We start from the raw sequence: 26,465 nt of genomic DNA on the forward strand, positions 1-26,465 counted from the left end.
ATACTAATACGGTATAATTTAAAAAATACAATCATCTTAAAATTAAATTAGGCTATTTTGAGCATTCTCTTAGTGGGTATTCCCGCACTCAAAATGTTTATATTTTGAAAATACTTTTAGCGGGTATTCCCGCACTCAACTCAAGTGTGTCTTTATATTTTGAACATGCTTTCAACGGGTATTCTCTAACTCGACTCAAATGTTTTTTTGTATTTCGAACATACTTTCAGCGGGTATTCCCGCACTCGACTCAAAAGTTTCTTTGTGTTCAGTAAAAAGTTGAATAAATAAATGACTTTCGTGTCCATTTTTGCGCAATGTCCTGTGTAGAAATAAGCTGCGACTGCAATTGAAGAAATGGATTGTGCAAGCTCAGCGGAAAGACTCCGTGCAGTGTTGAAAAAAAAACAGAAATAAATGGAATGAGAAAATATAGACTACCATTAGCTTCAAAAAGGAGGACTAGACTTTGCAAAAAGAATATTTTTAAAATTTAAATTTTTATTTATGTAAACAAAGTCTGTTTTTTTTTTTAATAGTAAGTTATCCCGTTTTTTAAGACTACGTTGTTAAATCAAATCCTTATGTATGTTTTACTTTATAATGATATTTTTCAAAACAACAATTACATATTTTAAAATAGCATTTTTTTCACTCTCTCTTTCAAATAATATATCTTATCTTATATAATACAGACGTTACTTCAAAAAAGAAGATGATTACGTCCTACGCGTCATGCATTTAGTCATGCATATTAACCAATGACTTAAATTCTGCCAAGTCACTGGTTTTCCTGGCTAGCTCAGGCAACCCATTCCATGCTCTAATAGCACTAGGGAAGAAGGAGTATTTGTACAAATTAGTCCTAGCATATGGGACGAGGAATGTGCCTTTATCTTTGTGTCTTTCAGAGTATTTTATTAAATTTTGTTTTTGTATTTGAAGATTATGGTTCAGTGTTTTATGTATTATTGCTACTTTACTTTTGAGCCTTCTGTCCTGAAGGCTTTCTAAATTTAGTGATTTTACTAAAGGTGTTACTCTAGTCAAATGTGATTATTCGTTTGTTATGAATCGCACTGCTCTATTTTGTGTCTGTTCTAGTTTCTTAATGTTTTCTTGAGTTGAGGGGTCCCAAACAGAGGATGCATATTCTATTATTGGCCTAACCAAGGTTAAATAACATTTTAGTTTTATGTTCTTATTTGATTTATAGAAATTTCTTTTAATAAATCCTAATGCTTTGTTTGATTTTTTTGTAGTTTCATCAATATGTGGATTCCATGACAGTTTTTCATTTATTATAACACTAGGTATTTTGCGTTTTTAGTCTGTGTTACTGGTTTGCCATGAATAAGATAAGTGGAATTAATTTGTTTTAGTTTTTTTGTTACTCTTAACAACTGACATTTTTCTGGGTGGAAAGACATGCTCCAATTTGATTCCCATTTCTGTAATTCATCTAATTCTCTTTGTAAAATATCTGTGTCTTGTGTTGTTTTTATTGTTCTATATATTATGCAATCGTCTGCAAATAATCTGACTTTTGTTCCTGAAGTAATGCAATTTGGTAAATCATTTATGTAAATTAAAAATAGTAGTGGACCCAAGACTGTTCCTTGAGGTACACCTGAGTTTACTGTTATCGGTGTTGATTTAGAGCCATTTATTATTACAGTTTGTTCTCTCCCTATCAGAAAGTCTTTAATCCACTGATGCAGTGGACCATTAATGCCGAAATATTTTAATTTTTTAAGCAAACTATGGTGGTGAACTTTGTCAAAAGCCTTAGAAAAATCTAGTAAGATAGCATCTATTTGTTCGCTATTATCTAAACCTTTTGAAAAATCATCAATTAGTCCTATTAGTTGTGTTTCACATGATCTATATTTCCTAAAGCCATGTTGGTATGGTGTGAGGACATTATGTTTGTCTAAGTGGTTTATAATGTTGCTACATATTATGTGTTCTAGGATTTTACATGTGATGTTGGTAAGTGATACTGGTCTGTAGTTTCCTGGGTCAGATTTTTCTCCTTTTTTAAATAGGGGGGTGACATTAGCTTCTTTCCAGTCCTTTGGTACTCTGCCCTGGTTAAGTGAAGCCTGAAAGAATATTTTGAACACTGGGGCTAGCTCATTACTTAGTTCTTTGAGTAATCTAGCTGGAATACCATCAGGTCCAGAAGCTTTATTTGGTTTGGTGTTGGCTAATAGTTTTTGAATTCCATTTTCTTGTACTACTATATCTTCTATGTTGTCTACTTGGTTCAAATTCAGTAATATGTCTTTGTCTCCTGGGGCTGAGAATGCTGATGCAAAGTATTTGTTTAGAATGTTTGCTTTAGTTTCATTTTCATTATGTATTATGTTATGTTCATCTTTTAATGGCGCTACGCCTGTTGTTTCCATTTTCTTAGACTTAATGTATGACCATAGGTTTTTGTTGTTGTCTTTAGATATTACATTGTTTATGTATTCACTCTGCAGCTGTCTGCTTACTTTTTGGGTTAAGTGTTTAATTTTTATATACTTTTTGTAAACTCTTTCTGCATTAGTTTCTTTAAATTTTCTATATAGGTTTTCCTTCTGTTTACAAAGCTTCTTTAGTCTATTATTAAACCAGCATTTATTTATTTTGTTTGATGTGTATTTAGTTGGTATTTGATTTTCTATAATGCTTTTAAGATGGTTTTTAATGAAATTCCAGAGGTCGACTGGTTGGTTAATGTCTTTTTCTAATAAGAATGTTTGTTGAAAGTTTAATGCAGCTTGGTGTAGTTGTGTTAGGTTACATTTATTCCAGAGTAAGATTTTTCTTTTGGGTTTTATATTGGCTACTGCTTTTATCTGACTGTGTATTTTTATGATCTCATGGTCTGATAGACCAGGGATAATATCATAATCAACTACTAATCCAGGTCTGTTGGTTAAGAAGAGATCTAATGTGTTGTTTAATCTAGTTGGCTTTTTAATGATTTGATCTAAACTTAGGTTGTGTAAAGTTTCTATGAAAAGCTCATTTATGTCCTTAAGGTTTTGGTGTTTATCTATGGTTAGTGTTTTCCAATTTATATCAGGTAGGTTGAAATCACCCATAATCCAAAAAACTGCATTTTTATTTGTCTCTTTAAGAGTCGTAATCTGATTACATAGTTCCTGCATGTATTCTAAACTAGAATTTGGTGGTCTGTAAATGCTGCCTATTATTAGGGATGTTGAGGTGGTATTAATTTTACAAAATGTTGATTCTATATTTTTTGAGTTAGGTAAGGTAATTTCTTCTGCTATAAGAGTGTTTTTTATTGCTAAAAGAACTCCTCCATGATTATCAGCCCTATCTTTTCTAAAAATTTCATAATTACTATTGAAAATTTCTGCATTATAAATTTCAGGATGTAGCCAAGTTTCTGTGCCTGCAATTATGTCTGGTTTCTCACATTCTAATAAAATTTCTAAGTCTGCTGTTTTGTTCCTAATGCTTTGAAAATTTATTATTAAGGTTTTAAGGTATTTTGGTGTTACTTCTTTAGTAGGTTTGTTTAGTGAGGCTGTTGTATTAATTTTAGTAGATATAGGTTTAACAGGAGTGGATCTGGCTAGTGGTTGGTGAGTTTGGTTTGGGATGGTGTTTAGGATGTTGTATGGGTTAGAAGTGTCTGCATCAAAGGAATCAAACAGTCCTGATGTAAACTGAGGTAACCCACACGGTACACGGTGCCATGATGCATCTTTGTTGCCTAAGGCATAATACACAGGTGTATTCATATGGAGACATGATGCATGGTACCATTCATTGCAGGTGTCACATTGAATGGCTTTCTGTTTCATGGTGCATACTTTTTTGCAGATGTTGCATCTATCTTTAGATCTAGGCCCTGGATTTGACTCTACATCTCCTGCTATTAATATTAACAGTGATAGGTATTTATTTCTGCTGTGTCTGATTGAGAACTTCCATTTGTGATGGGTAATCTTCTTTAGTGTTATGGATGTGTATGTTAGGTTATTTTTTAAGTTGCTTTGATCTAAAGTGTGATGATTGATTATGACTGTTGTTTCTTTTTTAAGTTTAGTGTTGACTAAGGTAGATCTGGTTAATCTAAATCTAAAATAGTTTTCTTTTTATTTACTTAAATCTAGGCCTACATAAATAGTATGGATTATCGATCTCTGAATGCATGACTAATAGAATTATGGCAATTGTGAATATATTTGCAGTTTTAGCATTTTGACTCAAATGTGTAAAAAAGGAAAAAAAAAACAAAACAATTACCATACTTGCAAAAATACAACATGTAGAGTCTTTTTTTTTTTAATTCATAGATTTATTTATATAATTTAGTTGAACAGTAAATGCTTAGTAAGTATTTTCCATAAATAATACCAGCATAAAGTTATTGAACAAAAAATCTAAAAAATAACAATTTAAATTGAATTAAAGAGCCAAAGCACTACCTAAAAAAAAAGAACAAAAATTAAAACAAGAAAACATAAAAGTATATCTCTATATTTAAAGAATATATTTATTGTTTATTTCACATTCTTTGGTGGGAAGGTGAGAGATTTTAAAATTGTGTCTTACACTCAGTAATAGCTATAGTATTTGTATAATAAATAAAATAGTAATTTCGAATTCTTTGGTGGCAATGTCGATATATCTTAAGATGTGTTTCTCCCTCAGTACCCTAGTCAAGTCTACAATGCTAATAAACGGCAATATAAGGTTAAGAATTACAGCATTAAGTTATAAAATACATTTTATTTTATCATAATTATTATTAGAAAGATTATTGTTTGTTTGTTGTTGGTTTTTTTTTCGCAGGGAAAATAGTTTTTTTTTTTAATTTCCAAAACAAGACTCTGATACAGAAATTAAAATGTTCAATACAACGTTTAAAGTAATGTTTCAGAACACCCCGAGCATTTGTTTTCTGTGAAATGTAAGACGCTAGCTTGTTTTAAACATTGTACAAGCTGATCAACTATCCATGCATAGAGTTTCTTCTTTTCAGAAATCCTGAAATGCTATTGATGTATATGAGCAATACTATTAAAAAAAAATATTTGTAATATAATTATTTTGGTGTATAAACGTCAATAGTTAATATACAATAATAATAATACAAAATATCAAATAAATATATGCTTTAAAAAAAGGCAATGTCAGTAAATAAAAATAAATATTTTTTGTTCCTTTCACAAAGCCACTAAAGTTTTTATGCATTTTATCTATTATTGCAAATATTTATTTCATTTACAAGTAGATCAACAGTGTCATAACCACTGACCTATATATATTATATCTAGGTCTGTGGTTATAACGTCATTACATTTTTACTTTTAGTTACACACATACACACACAAATGTTGCTAAGCAAATACATTTTTAAAAATCTGGATTGATTAAATGGAGTTCAGTTTTTTAAATTCAATGTAAGGTTGCGGACAGAGAAGACAAAAAAAAAACCAACCACCTCTTATAGTCTGAAATTGACTTCCATCACATGACTTCTTTAAATGAAGCAATCTATTTAAATGTATAGAAGTCTAGATCATTAGAGTTACCAAATATTATAGTCCTGTGCCATGAACTAAGCTGCTTTTAGTTTACCCCAAGCTTATGTGTACAAAAACAGCCCCGCTCACTTTATGACCACATTGGCTGTTCATTTAATGAAGACATCAAACTGTAAATCAATTTGTGGAGCATGAAACGTCGTGTTCAGATTCAAAGGTGAGCAGAATCTCATTCGTTAACTGTCAAGTGTTCACTTTGTATTGTGCATTGTAAATGTTGGGTGAATTTGCAGCATTGTTTTAACTTACTACCAAAGTAAATAAGTAAGCACAGGAATGTTCTGGAATGTTTTCACACTTTACAAGAGTTTAGGGAATATGGTGGTGTATATCGTAGATATGTGACTCAATTTTCGAAGTGAAATTACTTTTTATTATAAAAAAATGTATATTTTCACGGAAAATGTAGACTAAAATAATCTTATATAGATAGGCATTTGAATAGAACATCAAATATAGATTTGTAACGAGACGCCCGTACTGATGCTAGAGAAAATGCAAACAGCGTGAACGTATCAAACATGTAGACAAAATAAACAGCACACTGAAAGATAAAATAATGGATGGATCTGATCTTCTTTGTTTTGGTTACTTCAAGCAAACAAATAAAAATAAAAAGTGTAAAGCATAAACATGACTGTAAACGAGGACTTTACCAAATTGTTCTTTTCATTCATGTACAATTGTATCCAATTCAAACTTCCTACGAAGATAAATATTTTAAGCAGATATTCAATGATAATTCCGAACTGTGTTTTTCTTCAAATGTATATATATATATATATATATATATATATATATATATATATATATATATATATATATATATATATATATATATATATATATATACAAGACCTGGGTTTTTTTAAATCCCCTCCCTGACTTGCTAACAGCTTCAGTATTGACCAGTCTATATATATTATGGGCATGATTTCAGTTGTTATAACATCTCCTTCTTAACGAATCCAACACCATGAGCGTGAGGTCCCATGTTATCGTCAAAAATAAAATCCCAAACGACTTTAATCCAGGAACTGTGGTACGGCAAGTTATCGTAGTATTCCGGAGCTATCCTCTTCAACTCCGGCAGTCTGGTGTAGGCGATGTAGGGGAAGTCATGGTGCTCGTTGTGGTAGCCGACGTTGTACAGGATGAAGTTCAGCGGGCCGTAGTAAGAGTGTGTGGCCTGGCCTGCCGTGAAGAGGTAATGCTCTGAAATGAAGTGGCCAGCCAATGGATGGAGGCCAAGGGCCATTAAGGTTCCGGCCACCATGTACACCACAGGCTTAATTCCGAACAGCTGAAAGATTAGGATATCGTAGGCGAACTGGACGATGGTGTTGATTGTCTCCCACCCGGTCAGGGGCTTGGGGCTCTTGTAAAAAGGGCGGATGGAGTGGAGGATAGGGTGAAAAATGAGCCAGATCATCTTTGTGACCGGGCGCTTGAAGAGCCAAGATTCCAGCCGAGTGGGAATATCCACATCTTGGTACTCCTCGCCAAGGTATCGGTGGTGGTCAGCGTGGTACTTTTTGTACGTGATGGCCATCGGGACACCAATAGGTAAGTTGCACCACAGGCTGAGTACACGGTTCATCCAGGCCAATCTCCCATGCCCGAAAGCTAGATTGTGCCCAATTTCATGAATAGCAGATCCTAACGAATGATTGAACACTCCCCCAATACAATAAGCCATGAACATCAGAAAAGGCCAAGACGCGTCTTTTAGAAGCCAGCAAAGTATAAACTGCGAGATTACACAAATAGAAGTAGGGACGACAATCCAAATGTCGGGTCCCATCAGGCTCTTTATTTCTGGATGTTTGTCTAGAATCTCTTGCCGCCTTCCCGTATGGGGCTCGCCAGTGTACATACAATAGTCTTCATCATTTTCAATTTTGGTTTTGAGAGTGATGAAACTGTTGAACCACTTGAACGGGTCGTCTGGTATCTTGAGAATTTTACGAATGTCTTTTTTGGGCGCGTTGTGATTGCCATTGGCTGTCTTTGCTGAATGATTGCCGTTTGCTGTCTTTGCTAAAATGTGATTGCCGTTGGCTGCTTTTGCTAATTGACCTTTTCCGTTGGCTGTCTTGGTTACATGATTGTTATCTGATTTGATCCCGTTCATACCATTGGCATGGCCGTTCATTTTAGTAATCGTCGACATCTGAAATAGTATAAAAGGGAAAGTATTTAGATACAAATCTAATGGCAGAAACGAAGTATATCACGACATTTACTGTCTTGGATCCGTTGTCAAAAGTCAGTTCTTTACTCAGTTATTGTTTCTGTGCATTACAATGTTGATATCAAACTGACGTCTAGAGGCTTTTAAGACCTTCTCCAAGACGCGCAAAAATATTGACTTTCAATTCATTTGTGGGTTAGGATGTTTTGAATGTGTATAACCCTTTGTTTTTGTTTACCGTCCGTGGAAACACGCGTAGCATAGTGCAGAAATGCATGTACTATACATAGGCCTACTATGTACTACACATATTTGTTGATTTATGACTAAATCATACACTAATCAATCTCGTTTCCATGACTCACTTTCACTAAACATTTGGTGTGTTGCAGGTTATTGTATATGTCGCATGTAAAAACAAGTTTTTTTTTATATGCTATGGAAAACCTGCTAATGGTAATCCCTATTTTATATTGGATACACAAAATTAAATACGATATTCACGTGCACTGCAGAGTTCCAAGTCATATTCAAAACCTTTTTAGATGTTAATATGCTTTCTATAAATTCTATAGTCTCATTTTTAGACGTTCTACTATACAGCGAATGTTGTTCAGACTTGTCCCAAAAAGTTGCGCATATTGCCTGTTTACAACCCTTGCGTTTTTAAATCCGTTTCCCAGTAAGTTATCGATTGTTGGTGTAAATATCGATTAGATATATGATTACTGAGATTTCAAAAACTTTTTTTTTCCTTGCTTTTTATCGTGTCAGAAAGTGTCTGATCAAATTATGACTGGGTCTTTCTTTTATTGTTTGAAACGTTTCACACACACACATACACACACACACACACACACACACATACATATAATTAGTTTGTAATTGGAATAAGCAAACACCTAGTAAATAAAAAAATATTTAAAAAAAAATTTTTTTTACATTCATTAACAATGATTACATTACTGCTGTTACAGCTGATTATATGAGCGGTTCTCTGTTTGTTCTTCCCGGCGCTTTCTTAGTGAGGCGTTCAAATGAAGACCTACATTCATTATCAAATAATTGAGAACCTATGATGAAGATGTATTTAAATGTTGTTATGAAATAAGTGAATGTTTAACACACAGACATACGAACAAATCTTATTTTAGCTTCATAAACTCAATACTACGAGCTTACAAAGACTCATTCTCCTTCAATTCATTTGATTCATATCGAGCCAGTATTACGTGAGAAACATCATTAAAACATGAATAGATAGATGTTCCCGTGCAAGTGGGGGGGGGGGGGGCGGGGAATATACTGAAAGTTCACCGGGAAAGTTGCTGAGTGAAACGCGACATTAAATATTCACAATATCGGTTTAAAACTAGATCTGGGTTATACAACAGAGGGAATTATAGGTATCAGTATTACTAAGCACAGATTTTGGACTTAATGAAGGGAAATGAGAAGGTAAACATCTTGCCAGATTGTTCATTGGATCTCTTAGAACAGACAGCTCATATGGCCACAACATAAACCAACATTGTGTGTCAGAATGGAACAGCTCATATGGCCACAACATAAACCAACATTGTGTGTCAGAATGGAACAGCTCATATGGCCACAACATAAACCAACATTGTGTGTCAGAATGGAACAGCTCATATGGCCACAACATAAACCAACATTGTGTGTCAGAATGGAACAGCTCATATGGCCACAACATAAACCAACATTGTGTGTCAGAATGGAACAGCTCATATGGCCACAACATAAACCAACATTGTGTGTCAGAATGGAACAGCTCATATGGCCACAACATAAACCAACATTGTGTGTCAGAATGGAACAGCTCATATGGCCACAACATAACCAACATTGTGTGTCAGAATGGAACAGCTCATATGGCCACAACATAACCAACATTGTGTGTCAGAATGGAACAGCTCATATGGCCACAACATAAACCAACATTGTGTGTCAGAATGGAACAGCTCATATGGCCACAACATAAACAAACATTGTGTGTCAGAATGGAACAGCTCATATGGCCACAACATAAACCAACATTGTGTGTCAGAATGGAACAGCTCATATGGCCACAACATAAACCAACATTGTGTGTCAGAATGGAACAGCTCATATGGCCACAACATAACCAACATTGTGTGTCAGAATGGAACAGCTCATATGGCCACAACATAACCAACATTGTGTGTCAGAATGGAACAGCTCATATGGCCACAACATAAACCAACATTGTGTGTCAGAATGGAACAGCTCATATGGCCACAACATAAACAAACATTGTGTGTCAGAATGGAACAGCTCATATGGCCACAACATAAACCAACATTGTGTGTCAGAATGGAACAGCTCATATGGCCACAACATAAACCAACATTGTGTGTCAGAATGGAACAGCTCATATGGCCACAACATAAACAAACATTGTGTGTCAGAATGGAACAGCTGAAAAAAAAAACAGTAGGTTAATTTTCTTTGGCACAGAATACGAAATAGTATACAGCAGGAAAAAAAAAACCTGGCAATATGAAGTCTCATAACAAATTTGATTGATAGTTTACACCGGCTGATGGTAGTGTGGAGATTGCTACCTATGTTTGTTGTGAACCCGTCAGGAAACGCAAACTGTATGGCCATATCACGAGGTCCTCACTCAATGCTCGAAAATACCTTCCTGCAGTAATCAAGGCGAAAGACAAGAGAGGAACGAGAAAGACGTTCGACTGATCGTGTGTGCTGTCCCAACGGTCCAACAGGTAGGTGAAGGTGACAGTCTGGTGATGCGATGATTGTTACCATACGCAAGAGTGATAAGATGAAAACACTGTTGACTGGACACCAGAGTTTTGTCAGTGATGTGGAAGAGGGAGATATAAAGCCCCCCCCCTTTTTTTTTAAAATAATTGTATTTGTTTGTAATAAGTACAGCTTTCAATGGTCTCTCCTTTACTCAGTCATCTTGCTCAACGGCAACGTCTGTCAGTCCATTCAGGTATATAGTTTTCTAATCATACATTTATACTAAAGAGAGAGAGAGAGAGAGAAAGAGAGAGAGAAAAAGAAAGAGAGAGAAAGAGAGAGAAAAAGAGAGAGAGAAAGAGAGAGAGAAAGAGAGAGAGAAAAAGAGAGAAAGAGAGAGAGAGAAAGATAGAGAAAGATACAGAGAAAAAGATAGAGAGAGAGAGAGAAAAAAAGATAGAGAGAGAGAAAGAGAGAGAGAAAAAGATAAAGAGAGAGAGAGAGAGAGAAAGATAGAGAGACAGAGAGAGAGAGAGAGAAAGATAGAGAGACAGCGAGAGAAAGAGAGAGAAAGAAAGAGAGAGAGAAAGAGAGAAGCGGAAGAGAGCTATGTGTTACATAAACTGAATAAAATTAAGGATAAACAATCACTCTCCCATTGTTCATCCAACTTTTTTTTTTCCTGGCGACCTTTTGTTCAACATGTGTACGTGCTCTCCTGAGAGAAGAATGGAATAGACCAAGATGTAGTGGTCCCTTCATGTGTTCAAACCACCTACCTTTCATTGCTACACAGAGCTCCAGCGTGACTAACTAGTGAGCGCGTTACCACGATATTAATGTATGTCTATGTATATAGTGTAGTCAATAAAACAAGTGCATAAATCCGTCAGTGCATCTATTTGAACATAAAATCATGTATTGAGCTCACAAGTAATAGGCTAGAAGAATAAATGATCGAAATAATTTATTTATCTTTAGCAAACGCCCAACCAATAACTGCATACAGTAACGGGGGAGGGGGGGGGGGAAGTAATCTAAATGTCAACTTGTCCCTGCATATGTTCTCCCCCCTCCCCTCAATTTGTAAACCACGACCTACATGCGCGCATCCCCAACGACTTCCAACTTAACGTCCTGTTGTTTTACGACCTAAGCTTCCTTCGTTTCTTTTGTTGACTGACTGTGTGTGTGTGTGTGGGGGGGGGGGGTGATTTACAATAGACCCGATAAGAGTTTTTTTACAAACACTGAGCAGCATGGGGTCGTTTGACCATATTTTACCTTCTCTCTGTTAGGTCTCTCTGTTGCAACTCTCTGGTCGGCTTGATTTCGCCCGGTGTCAAAGGAACTTTTTAACCGTTCATTATTTATCATTTTGAAAATTTTTAAGAATGAAAAATATAAGGAGTTTACTCTGGAAAGAAGTTAGTTGGACTTTGCCAACTAGCAGTGTTGACCGATCCCTGAGCATTGAGACAAAAAGAGTTGAATCTGTGTACGAACTAGTGTTGAAACAATGGTAGGGACTGGGTATTATATTTTTAGCACGAACATATTTTTTTTAGATTATAAAATGAAATTTAAGCCCAAACCACTGTATAATGAATGATCATTGTTAGAGACTTCTGTGAATGCACTATACAAGAATCATTTTGAGAACCACTTATTGGTGCTTTCTGTGTGGAGATCACTGATTAGTGTCCACTGACTATGGACTGCTTTGTGAAAGATATTTAAAATACTTTATTATTTGAAGAAATACCCTTATTCTTTTAGGAAACTCACCGTCTATTTAAAATGAGAAATATTTAACAATTGTGGAAAAACACAGGAAGTCACCTACATTAGTGTTGCAGTCTCCTTTTTTTTTCCTCTCTAAAAGCGTTGACATTTCTAACAATCAGTAAGCTAAAGGACAAAGACATCAGCCTACCCTTGCTTCCAGATGATCGATCCAGTTGTATATTGTAACTCACTAGCAGTCCCCCCCCCCTCTCTCTTTTATCTAGCACGAGACTCGAGAGAGAAGGAAACTGATCCAAATGTTCGACTTTAGGAGATCGGCCACGAGTATTTATGGCCCTCAAAGACTTTGGTAGATCGGCCACGAGTATTTATGGCCCTCAAAGACTTTGGTAGATCGGCCACGAGTATTTATGGCCCTCAAAGACTTTGGTAGATCGGCCACGAGTATTTATGGCCCTCAAAGACTTTGGTAGATCGGCCACGAGTATTTATGGCCCTCAAAGACTTTGGTAGATCGGCCACGAGTATTTATAGCCCTCAAAGACTTTGGTAGATCGGCCACGAGTATTTATGGCCCTCAAAGACTTTGGTAGATCGGCCACGAGTATTTATGGCCCTCAAAGACTTTGGTAGATCGGCCACGAGTATTTATGGCCCTCAAAGACTTTGGTAGATCGGCCACGAGTATTTATGGCCCTCAAAGACTTTGGTAGATCGGCCACGAGTATTTATGGCCCTCAAAGACTTTGGTATTGAAAACAAAAAGGAAAATACAAAGTGAGGAAGAAAGCAGGGGTAAGGTTGGATTTACGGAGTACAGGTAGTACCATAAGAAAAGGGTTTCATGTTGACAGGGCCTCGTACCTTACAACAGACCGCGATCTATAATACCAATCGAAAGCTGACAGGCAGAGGCGTGCGTGTAAAGAAAATTAGCGGCAGCCTAAGTTCTAATCTATTGCGCTCACATTTATCAAACTAAGTTTTAAACACAGATTCTGGGTATAAAAACCAAGCAAAAGTCAGATATGTCACACTTTCACACTCTATATGTCTTGCTGCTACTGCTTCAACTTGAATTTGCCAGTTTTTTGTTTTATTTTTATCTGTATACTATTTGTGTTTTCTTGCGCCGAGTAAGCTGTCTGTATGTCCGAAGATTCAGGAGGAGTGCAGTATTCCATGCAGTAAAACATTTCCCTTCAGGCGGCGCTCAGTATTTTTTTAAATGGTATAAGCATTCTAAAAAAAATAAAACTATACATTTTTTAATGGTCCTCTAAAAGATGACTTGTTATTTAATGTAAACACAAGCCTACAATCCGCTGTCCGTTTGTAGGCCTGATCTTTCTAATTCATCATACATACAGAGAGAAAGAAAAAAAGAGAGAGAGAGAAATAGTGAGAGAGAGACACACACAAATTGGGTAAATCCAATGTCAATATCGTTGTCAAAGTGTTCAAACTATGTTTTAAAATGTTGACACCTTTATAGGTGCCCTTTATTTCAACACTCTTCTCTACAATTTAATCAAAAGATTACGAAAGAGTGTGTGAAAAAAGAACTCGGAAAGTGTTTATACATTAAATATGCATGTTGTATGCATATCCTAAGTCTAAACCGTTTTGAAAACAAACTTAAAAAGGCAGCTCGTTTATTGCCATAATTGCATGGGGGGTCTACATTGAAGGCAACAGTAGCAAGATAACGAAAGTGGACAAATCGATACAAATCGTCTTCTTATACAATGTTTGGATTTATTTTTTAAATTTCAATGACATGCTTTCAAAAGACTGACAATTGTTGCAGTTTTTTTTTTTTTGTTTAACTACTTGTGAAAATTTGAAAGGATTGACAATTCTCAGATGTCAAGATTGTACTTTTTTCGGAAGGTTTTTACACAACCAATAATTATTCAATAGACCTACTAGCTGAATATGACTCGCTGCCTGCGTTCCTAGTTTACTGATCAAGTGGATTGATTTAGAACTATGTCAAACATAGAGAATGTTTTGTTTTTTTTTCCATTTTTTTTATTTTGACACTAAAATAAAAGTAGAGTGTGAAAATGGGTTTACCCGTTCAGTCGACATATTTACATTAAATATAAAATACTGCGAAGACGGGTTTTACCGATTTATTTAATGGTTCTTATTTCTATGTGGGACATGTACCTACATTCATACATACATACACCTTACATTAAAATATATATATATTAAAGACAAAATGAATTTGTTCCCGGAGCCACATGCGTTTTAAAAATTACAAAGATAAGCATCCGTTATTGTATTATGCTAAGGTTTGAAAAGTAGAGTTTAAGGATGCATGGATTATTCAGAGCGTATGAGGGAAAAGTGTTCATAATTGTGTGTGTGCGTGTGTGTGTTTTGTTCGCCTATCCTGGTGAATGAGGGAATTCTGCGTCCTTTATTTCAACACTCTTTTCTACAATTAAATCAAAAGAGTAAAAAGACAGTGTGAAAACAAAATCTAAAAAGAAACAAAGTGGTTCTCAAATTTAAGAGCCCTACAGATAATAGGCGGGTACATTTTCCTGAAGTTATTTGATAGGTACTGTTTCCTTTTTTCATTTAGTGTAACTGGAAGGTTTTGTATATTTATAGTACTCAGATGGAGGACATTGTATATTTATAGTACCCAGATGTAGGACATTGTATATTTATAGTACTCAGATGGAGGACATTGTATATTTATAGTACTCAGATGGAGGACATTGTATATTTATAGTACCCGGATGGAGGACATTGTATATTTATAGTACTCAGATGGAGGACATTGTATATTTATAGTACCCAGATGGAGGACATTGTATATTTGTAGTACCCAGATGGAGAACATCATATATTTGTAGTACCCAGGTGGAAGTCATTGTATGGGCTTATTTATAGTACTTGGATGGAGGACCTTGCATATTTATAGTACCTGGTTAGAGGACACTGTACATTTATAGGAGTGATAAAGAAAGAAAGAGGAAGATTTGCTATATTTCAGAAAGCACTGAAGATGTTGTAATTTGACAGTGTTGTTTCTAGGCTCGACTAAAAAGACCACATAGAAGCTGGCCCATAGATAACTGATATGTCTGGAGCAACCAGAGTAGTATTTGAAGGACACGTCAAAAACAAAGAGCCGAAGAAACGAAATACGAAGATAGTGGAAAAGCCTCTTTAGCGCGTGTATTGAATGACTCATTGACACAAGCCTATGTCAACGATAAGCTTTAAAAGTGTTAATGTCAAACAATAAAAATTGTGACGTTAAAAGATCCCACTAGTCAAAACAAATAAAAATTAGCTCTCTAACCGGAAGTGCTACTAAAGGTCATAGTTGTTTTTGTTTTCTTTTTTTTTTTTTTTTTGCAGACGACTTCCTAGGGAGATCGTTTTACAAGTTTATCTTGCGATTGGCTGACAAACAAAGAGATATGGCGAGCATTGTTGAAAGTCATTCATTCATTGCGATAAGAAAAATTCCGTTCTAAAGAACTGGACCTATTACCGCATTCAGAGCTACTACCTTCATACTAGGACAAATGTCAAATTCATGGGCCACCAACAAGCAATGATGTACACTGATTAATCCACATCACGGAAGAAAAACACTCAAAATAAAAACTAAAACAAATAAAAAATTTAACAGCCTCTTAAAGTAACCATGGCAGCTAGTTTATAATCGTGTGTCTAGTACGTTTCTCCTCAGCCTCATTTCAAGAGTTCCTGCCACGGGCAGGGGGGGGGGGGGTGATCGTGTTTCAGAGACGAAATGTAGGCCTATCATAAATAAGACAAAATCTTTGTCTTTGTTTTTCGAGCATTTTTATTTTACAATATCTCTTTTTCAGCTTGTAAATTCTTCATTGGTCAAAAAGCCAAAACCTGGGTGGTTGGGTGGGTGGACAGGGCTCTCGATAACGGCTCAACGATTTTCCTAGAAATTTGACAATTGATGTACCGGTATATTGCATATTTTAGGGGAAAGAATTACTAGCTAATTGGCCACACATTGAAAACTTTAGTTTTTAATTTTAGAATGGGGAATTTATAAAAAGTTTAAAAGTAAACATTTACACTTCACACGCTCAAAGTAGCCAGTGTATTGAAACCAAACATTTGCACACAATGAGAACGTGTTTCCCCAAAGGCTCACTGCTCACATACAAAAATAACTTAATGAATGTACAGCATTGAAAACAAAACTTTCTGAGTTCCTAGATCTCGCCTTTTCAATTAACAATCAGTGCACACTCTATGCTTTGACAACAGAGAGCAATTAGCCGCACAGTTTGCGAGTCAATACAACTGCTATTAACTTTGGCCATTACGTTTCGATCTTGTTAGTCTTACAAATAGACACGTCTAGTTACAGCAACAAACAAAAAATATAAAATAATTCCAGAAACAAATGTGTGCAACGGCAGAAACAATATTTCGTTGTAATTACTGAAAGCCTATTATAATGATTAACTTTTGACGTCAGGTTTTAAATCATTTCATTGTTTATAGGCTTTCTCCTCCTTCGTTCTCATTGTTATGTCAAATGGTTCAGACGAGAAGTCCTATATCTGCGATGAACTGCGCAGTGGTTTCCAGATCAGGCAGATCTCCATATAGTTTTTGTTCTATACGGATTTTTTTGGGCCATTGTGTTGTTCGGGCCTCTCGATATAGTATTCAGCTTTGACGGAAATGGTCGGCATTGTCTGGTGATGCTCCAAAAGGGCAAATTTCACTAGTCTATATATTTAGCTTCCGGAACGTGTTGTCTCATTCTCTTTTAGAAGGAAGAGAGCATAGGTCCCTGGCTGGTAGCTGATTATACTGTTTGGTAGATTCAATAATTAGGTTCGTTATCATTTCTGATATTTCTTTTGAGGTTCAGAGATTCCTCTTTAAAGTTTCCATTTTGGTGTACTGGAAAAAGATTGTAGGCCTATTTCTCTTCATTCCTCCAGAGAGACCAGGAAGGTGATTTCTTCCATTGCTTTGAGGGGTTTTGTTTTCATTGCTTCTGGCATTATCTTTTAGCTCAATATTTTCCGCCGGTTGGTTTGGGCTGCTGAGTTTAATGCTGTGGCACCATATTCTAGAAGTGGTCTGATATAACCTGTGCATGTCTTTTTCAGAAATTGTTATAGGCTTCCAGTGTCAAACTCTTTTAGATTGACTAGGTGTTATCAGCCATAGTTATACGATAATTTGGAACCTAACTTTATAGTTATAGCAACTAAAACTAAAAAGCTCGGGCCTCTTTTCTTATTCTTTGTGATGAGGAGTTCTGCCTCTTTCTATCACTCTGATGTTCAAATCCCTTGTCTTTCTCTAGCTATCATACCATATCTCCCATGCGATATCTCGAACCTTCCTTTTCTATTACCCTCCCATCAACTGGATGTAAATTATTCTAAATAACGTTATCATTTCTATATCTCGATCTAAAGAAACGATAAATGTTTCAATATATTATTTCAATTTAAGAGCTTAATCATCTGCACTTAATATATTCTAGTTTTCATATTCTTATTTTGGGTTTAAACTTGCAAGTATTTCGACAAATTTCTTTAGATTAGTAATACAAAAAATTCTGCCCAGGTGACTTAGTGGAGTGTACAATAAAATGAGTTCAGGTAAATAATGAAAATAAAAGAACAGAGCATGGCAACGTGCACCAGTTCCTGAAGTGGCCGATCTTTTATTTTCCCCTCAACAAGAAAGACGGTTAACAGATTCTGTGTGGTACCCCAACGGTCCATCAGTCAAAGGGATAGGTGAAGGTGATTTTGAGAGAAGCCGGCCAATATGACTTAAAAATATATTTTGTAAGTATTCAAAACATCAACACTGAAAGAGATACTTTAAAATGGGGATGTAGTCTAGAAGTTAAAGAAAATCCTAACAGAGCCTTGTGTAAGCAGCCTTGCAGATAAAGTTGTCATAACTATGCTAGTGGAAATACAAGAGATAAGCGTTGTCAGGTTAGGAAGGATTGATATGTTTGTGTGTTGGGTTGTGTGAAATTGCGTATGTGATTGTATGTGTGTTGTGAGTGTAGGCTCTATATGTAGAGTCGTTAGTGTAGCTCGAATTAAACCCAAACGGATGTCATTTCACATATGCCATCCTTAGCCAACCTTTTTTTTTCTTTTAAATCCATACGTGACGTTTGTTTCAAACACGATCTATCAGTAAACCTAGAAACTACCAGCACATGTTACATAACATAAGACATAGAACATAACATAGAACATACAACATAACATAGAACATACAACATAACATTGAGCATATAGCATAACATAGAACATACAACATAACATAGAACATATAACATAGAACATACAACATAACATTGAACATATAGCATAACATAAAACATAGAACATAACATAGAACATAACATAGAACATAACATAGAACATACAACATAACATAGAACATATAACATAGAACATATAACATAGAACATACAACATAACATTGAACATATAGCATAACATAAAACATAGAACATAACATAGAACATATGACATTACAGAAAATAACAAGCTACGTCTAATTAATTAATCCTACGTGCATTCATTGATTTATATTTGAAACTAAAAGGGCACGCATTCGGAAGACTACGAAAAGAGGTTGCACTTTTAAACATATTTCAACCACCACTTAGACCAGGGGTGGGCAACCTTTTTCTTTCGAGGGCCGCATTTTAAAAAAATCAGGAATTGGGGGCTGCATATATATAATATGTATTTACAACTTAGAAAATATACATGTATTAAACACTACCAATTGAGGAATAACAACAAGATTTAGCGATTTCTGAAACTAATTTTACGAATATTTTTTTAAATTTTGTTATTGCCTTTTTACATCACAACAATTTATCGTAACAGTTTCAGGATACTATTTTAATTAATGTAAAATGTCGGGCATAAGGTAACGGAACTGTGGTGGAACTAGCTAACTAGTTGTTATCCTTCTGACTGCTGTCAAATTAAGTCTGTCAGCATCGAGTTAGTCTTACACTTTTTTTTTCCAAACAAAAAAAAATGCTTGTTCACGATTTATGTGAACCCAAATAATGTAAAAATTTAGCATCAATTTTTTTAAAGTGTGGAAATACAGCTTCTGGCACCCATAAAACTCCCGTGGAAGGTCATAATTTGCTTTAAGGTATTTGGAATCAGCTTCTGCACTAAATGGTGAAGTGAGGATATTGAGAACTGGTTTCAAGATCTTGATGTCTTAAAATTTACATTTCAAATTCAACAAGTCTTGTATTTTTCAACGATTTTTCTAGAAACCTTTCAGCAAAGGAAAATGATTAAATCTGTTTTCACTTACTAGCCTGGAGAGATGGAAAAGTTTTCTTTGGAAAGATGTACATACATTTTATGTGCGAGCAACCCATTTCAAAGAAAAACATGAAGTCTATCTTCACTATTCATTAGAAATATTAGTAACAAAGTCAAAGTCTATGTACTCAAAGAGCATAACAATGTCTTCCATGAGATCCTATATTCTTCTCAATACCTTGCCTACACTAACTCAGCGGACACTGTGGTACCGAACATCGGAATGTTTTGTTTCCACACCTTCAAGTACTTTTCGGAACTGCCTGTGGTTAAGTCCCCTAGCTCTGATAAGTTACATCGCTGATAATTGGGTCAATAACATGCTGGATATTCAATGCAGTTTTTACAAACTTTCCCGTGTAGAGTTTAAAGATGGTATATTGTTCTTTAATTCATTTAAAAAAAAAACTGTTTTACTCAGTCAAAGCACGGGCTCCATCAGTTGTTACCCTTGCCATCTTGTTTCAAGCCAACTCAATACTTTCAACACAGTTCTTCATAGCATTGAATAAATACTGGCCTGAGTTTATGTCTTTGACTAAATGTTTAGAAATATTGCAAACAAGCATAATCTTCATTTGCTCTAACCTTTTTAGAATAACTTGCAGAGACAATGTTTCTTTAGCCTCTTCATCATATCTCAAGACATAAGAAGATATTTTAAATTATTTAATTTAATTTTTTTTCCTTTATTATATGTTTGATCTGTGGGCACACCTGAATTTTGTAGGTGTTCGCGGGCCTCATAAAACACTCTGTCGGGCCGCATGTGGGCCGCGGGCCGTAAGTTGCCCACCCCTGACTTAGACGATGATGAAATGGGAGCTACTACGGACCAAATAAAAACCTAAGCCTTTCAACCACCACTTAGACGATGATGAAATGGGAGCTACTACGGACCAAATAAAAACCTAAGCCTTTCAACCACCACTTAGACGATGATGAAATGGGAGCTACTACGGACCAAATAAAAACCTAAGCCTTTCAACCACCACTTAGACGATGATGAAATGGGAGCTACTACGGACCAAATAAAAACCTAAGCCTTTCAACCACCACTTAGACGATGATGAAATGGGAGCTACTACGGACCAAATAAAAACCTAAGCCTTTCAACCACCACTTAGACGATGATGAAATGGGAGCTACTACGGACCAAATAAAAACCTAAGCCTTTCAACCACCACTTAGACGATGATGAAATGGGAGCTACTACGGACCAAATAAAAACCTAAGCCTTTCAACCACCACTTAAACGATGATGAAATGGGAGCTACTACGGACCAAATAATAACCTAAAGCCTCTCAACCATCACTTAGACGATGATGAAATGGGAGCTACTACGGACCAAATAAAAACCTAGCCGTCTTTCGAGCACACTGAATAGCACGGACAAATTCAATTGGTAATAACGCAACTGGCTTTTGATATCTGAACGTTGCAAAAGCAGGGACGGGCATAAAGCACAAACACAATAGCGGCTTTTTTTTTCCCAATTGTGGTAGTAGTTGATATAGAGTAATAGAGCGTAAATATATGCACATACGATGTTGAGGGAAGAAGCTTAAGATTGATAATAGCCTTTATAAGGCCCTGAAAGTTTTCTTTAAATATCCAAGCTAAAGTGAACTTGTTGAAGCAATATAGAGGGTCACATTTGATCAACAAAATCCTCTAGATACGTAACAATATAGTTAAATAGCTCTCTATTTTGAGACATTAACTCTACTTAGTCTATTACTGTTTCAGTTCCATTGAAGTCTTGAAGAAATCTTTAAAATATTGTCCACGCCTGTGTAGGTCTTTTTAACTCTTTCTCTCCGTAATTATTTTTTTTTTACATTACGACGGATTTCTATATTTTACTGTTTCACTCCCCTGTTATGATTAAGCTTCAATAGCTTTGTCGTTTGTTATCAGAAAATGTTGTATTTGGTATGTGATTAAAGGGAAATGCATGATCTTTTTATACAACACAAAAAAGTTTATAGAATTAAACATTAATTTAATTTAATGTGGTCCAATCAACGATGGTATCGTCAATTAAGAGAGTTAATAGGTTTAGGATAAGGTGTATATATTTCAATGTGGGGAAAAATTATTACTTTTCTTGTATTTTAACGTTTATTATTATTTACAAACAAAGCACTGTGTATATATGTATATATGAGTATGTGTGTGTGTGTGTGTGTGTGTGTGTGTGTGTGTGCCAAAGCAGGTCATATTGGCCTAGACCCAATCTACCCATTTAAAAATAAGTTCAATAAAGGTACCAATGTGTGATCGAACCTAAAGTGTAAATGTAGATCCGGAATGAAAACTGTTTTACTTGTTTTACAAAGACACAATCTACAGAGTAAAACATGTTTCGCCCCGGGGAACATTCTTAGGAGGAAGACATCCATAAAACACGTTTAACGACATTTAACTTATTGAACGTAGATAAAATATTTGATACAGACCTACTTATAATTTTATGCTCAGACTATGTAGGCCTATCATCTACCATTCAATAACTTAATTTAATATCTCGTTATAAAGGGGATAAATGGGAAATACTTTTAACGCAAAAGATTATGTTTACACTGGGCATGTGTGATCCTTCTGTGGTTCTCCATTTCCTGAAAAAGTAAGTGCTTATGCAAAAACTTGATAAAACATTGTGACACTGAAAGCGACACTCGTGTCAACACTTTCAGACGATTAAGTAACTCGGCAACGAAACTGGAACATAGCAACCAAAGTAATTAGAACAGGTGTCTTCTCGTTGGTGAGTTGGCCATCAATGGCGGATAAATCTATACAGACAGCTAGCTTGATGTATCCGGTGTACGAATGTATTGATAAGCTATGACTTTTTTATATATACGATAATTTGTGTTGCCCTTTTTAGCAATGTAAAATGAGAATTCTAAGATATTTGTTGGAGCACACACACACATAAATGATGTTATATAGTTGGCAAAAGTAATCTTTCAATGTGAATCTAGTCTATTTCACAATCGCTCCTGGTTTTACTTTTTCTACTTTATTACATTTAGTTAGGATATCTTCTATTGCCTCCACATTTCCCCCGTATCGCTTTATCTTCTTTTCCTTACTAAGATGCTGTATTGTATTGATTAATGAATGTCACCCGAATCTTAATCAAAATGTAGGCCTCAATAAAGAACAGACTAATGTGATAATGTATCGCGCTCATCTCTACTACATGTAATGAACCGTTAATTATACACGTCCTACAACAATGTAATTCTTATACGACTGCAAGTCTTGGATTATAACAGAGTTGGAAAGTACATTTCTAGACAAAGGCTAAATACCTGGCTCAGCCATGAATTGTTATAAAATCCTTAAAACTTGCGAAGACCTTTCTGCAAGGAACAGTAACAGATAAGAGGCTGCTAAAGAAACAATGGAAAGACATATCTCTGAGGCGCTATGGATAGCTAGAAAAAAGAGTAAAAAGGATGGAGGAGGGGGGCTGGTAAACTCATTATAGTTTTTATGCAAATCAATGCACTTTGCACATTTTCTCTGATTAGTTAAATAATACTACAACTGCGTAGATTCTTTACAGTGATTCAATTGAAGAGCTTGTTTTATATGTGTGCGTGTGTGTGTGAGGGGGGGTGTATGTCTACAACAAATGATTCATTTATTTCTTATCAGTGGATAACCCGTTATAGTACGAGTTTGTTTTGAAGTACATGTATTGTTTACACCAAGCTCTCATCATAGGCTCAGCCTTTAGAAGAAGTCTATATTTATTGACCAAAACAGTGGCGAAGCAAGGATGATTATTGTGGGCGGTCCGCCTTGATGGATGAAAAATATCAAGAAAGTGATTTTAAAAAAAGTAGCGGGGGTTGAGAAAAAAATGTCAACATTTACTCGGGCAACTCTTCATGGACTGTGTCCAGTTTTCTACAATTACTGCTTCATTGGTTTATCCAGTTCAAAATCTAATTGAGATACTAAGGTTTCAAAGTCTGATTTGGAAATTCTCCTACTATTTATAAAAGTATCCCATCCATTATTTTCAGAAGTGCAATATTATTGTGCTTAAATTTAATATACATCTCCTGCATGCATATCGTTCTTATTCAATCCTAGGTTAGACACTTGATATATCTGTTACTGTTATACAAAATTAATTTTTTTTTAAATATGTAATTAGGTTATTTTAAATCAAAATGGTAGAAACTGATAGAAATTATATAATAAACTTTGATCACAAATATGAAAAAGTTTTACAAGATAATCAAATAATTCTTAGACATCACATATAATTAAAAAAAAAAAGAGAATGAGAAAAACAAATTGAAAAGAATTAAAACTATGCTATAAACGATATATCAGAGATTTACATTTTAAAAATTTGTCCCCAATAAATTTTATTTTACTGCGAGTCAATACAAGTAACATTGTTACATATAATTAGTAAGGAGAGAGAGAGAGAGAGATCTGAACTCGGGATATTCTCTCATCCCGGACCAGCTACGCCATAACTGTAACACTCATGTCAATATGACAAACTAGGAGGTGGCATGGTAATACTGTCATTGTGACTGGCATACAAACATCGGAAAGCCTTGACCTCTTAGGTGATAAACTTTCATTCAGAAGAGAACTCGACGCAGACAGACGCAGAGAATCTACGAGACATCGCTTTACCGTGACCAAAGTCGGCGTCCGCGTCGAGGTACTGTAATTCACCACGGCTAATTATGTTCTTTCTTTAAGTACATTTGTACTACAACCTGTGCCCCATGAAATGGTTGTCATATATAAACTACACATGCAATGCTTTATATATGCTGATAGGGGCTTAGAGGGAATAAATAGGGCAATGTGGGGGAAAAAAGGTTGTCCTCTTTTAAGACAGATGAGGAGATTAGTATATTACAAACTTCTTTATAATTGTCCTAATTATTACCTCATCATATCGTTTTGGGGTTTTACTTTTTTAATGAATATTTTTTTATGATGCGATGTGTTTTTAGGGATTAAATATTAAATATAAAATATTAAATACATCCTGGCGTAGCCTATATATATAGGTAAAACCTAGTGTTTTATTTTCCATGAGTTCAAAAATAATTATAAGTCGCATGACTTAAGGTTCCCGGATTAAAAAAGGGGAACGATGTATACAAGAACGAGCATGAAAGATAATATTCTTGTTTGTATTCTGACAATTGGTGTCTGCATTGGGAAACGGTTAGAAACAAGCTGGTCTGTCACGACAGTAGGCTATACTGTGGATCCCTTTGATTGAAAAGTAAATCCTAACTGAGTAGGCCTATCAACTTGAAGCTTTGCAAAAATGAACTGCTAAAAACTGTACGACAACGGAGTTTACACGACCTCGCTACAGTTCCGCCCTATAAGTCATGAAAGGGTTATTGACTATAACTGAAGACTATCATATGGCCTATAAAACGACCACCTGTTTCCATAGTTCCGAACATTTGATGGTTGAGAAAACTTTATACAACATACGAGGGGATCAGTATATTGACAAACTTACAGAAGGCTATCCCATTTAGTAAACTGTGGCAGAGTTCGGGAATAGTCATAGAATCTACGTAATGATATCGTTCTCTAGTACTAGTTGGGCCAATTGGAACAGCATTTTCAGTCCTGGTAAAAGAGATGAAATCTAAATTCTTTTTGACTTCTTTTTTGTTAGCAACAAATTATACGAAATAAAATAAAAAGATTTTCTGTTAACACCCTGTCACACACACACAAACATTTTTTATTTACATTTATTGTTTCACAAAATTGTGTTGCGTGATATATAGACTAGTACCATGACATTTCATGGTAGATCTTTAGTATGTTTAGTCATGCATGTACGCGTTTTATGTAACACAAAAAAATGTTTTTTCCAAGCAAACCAGAGTTCCTTTGACAAGTTATGTAATATCTTTCCTCAATTTATATAACATTTCTACCATCCTCTTATTCGCATGATTCCAGATCATTCTTATAGAGTAAAGAAAAATAAGGATCACATTCAAGAGAAAGTCTTAAAGCAAACAAACATTTCTACTTGTCAAATGTTACAAACCTATTAATTTTTTTTTACATTATTATTATTTAAAGATTAGCAAAAACAATAAGAATAAAAATCAATGACGAAATAAAAAACTGTTTTTTGCATTCTACACCTTGGAAGTACAAATAGTCCACCCTTTGAAAAGCTTTGTTTTTTTAAAGTTACCCTTCCTTCTTACCCGGAGAAGTTTTTACATGATCGTTCGTTCGATCTAGTCTCTTATCTAGGAAAACAGACAAGCGCATAGCAAGACAACCGCGTACAGACTTTGAAATATTTTCATCGCCAGGTTGTCAGAGACAGAGATGTAGTTGGGTGGTGTCATTTTCAGTGCTATAGTAGACGCAATTTAGTACCCTGGTTATACAAAATAAGACTGATCTGCGTGCATAATAGCAATAAAATAATACAAATAAAATAACTAGCAAGCTACCTACCTTTCCAAAAAATATATGAAAACAATAAAAAAATCCCCAAGAAATGAAACAAACAGAAGGAAAGACTTGAATTTGTTTAATGTTGAACACAAGATATATAGCTAAGTTGAATCAACATTCTAAAGGGTTTTTTTTTTTTAAATATAGGGGTGGGGAGGAAAAAAGTAGGACCTAGATACCGTATATGTGTGCGCGCGCGATGTGACACAGTGTCGACTACTCGCCCAACTCCAGCTACTTCACCTGACAACCCAGAATACACCTGAATATCGCGACGTCGCAAAATATCGGCTTTTTTTTTTTTTCCT

At 35.2% G+C, this 26,465-nt stretch overlaps 1 protein-coding gene across 5 annotated transcripts; it reads right to left on the minus strand.

Moving 5' to 3' along the window:
• Nucleotides 1–5,459: 5,459 nt before the first annotated feature.
• LOC106069456 (sphingolipid delta(4)-desaturase/C4-monooxygenase DES2-like) lies at nt 5,460–26,426 on the minus strand. Of its 5 annotated transcripts, none has more exons than XR_008773904.1 (3): nt 26,158–26,424; nt 6,433–7,752; nt 5,460–6,386 (listed from the first exon to the last, which is right to left on the minus strand). XR_008773904.1 is itself a non-coding variant. In XM_013229119.2 (3 exons), the coding sequence occupies exon 3, from the start codon at nt 7,750–7,752 to the stop codon at nt 6,523–6,525; it is 1,230 nt and encodes a 409-aa protein (XP_013084573.1). In that variant the 5' UTR covers nt 25,187–25,299; nt 26,158–26,426; the 3' UTR covers nt 6,388–6,522. The 5 variants fall into 5 exon arrangements, 4 of the variants coding, with proteins under 4 accessions (XP_013084573.1, XP_013084571.1, XP_055861449.1 ...); XM_013229119.2 differs by lacking the exon at nt 5,460–6,386 and adding an exon at nt 25,187–25,299 and having other exon boundaries at nt 6,388–7,752; nt 26,158–26,426; XM_013229117.2 differs by lacking the exon at nt 5,460–6,386 and having other exon boundaries at nt 6,388–7,752.
• Nucleotides 26,427–26,465: the final 39 nt, after the last annotated feature.

This window comes from Biomphalaria glabrata, chromosome 1 (genome assembly GCF_947242115.1).
Source record: "Biomphalaria glabrata chromosome 1, xgBioGlab47.1, whole genome shotgun sequence".
NCBI classification, from domain to species: domain Eukaryota; kingdom Metazoa; phylum Mollusca; class Gastropoda; family Planorbidae; genus Biomphalaria; species Biomphalaria glabrata.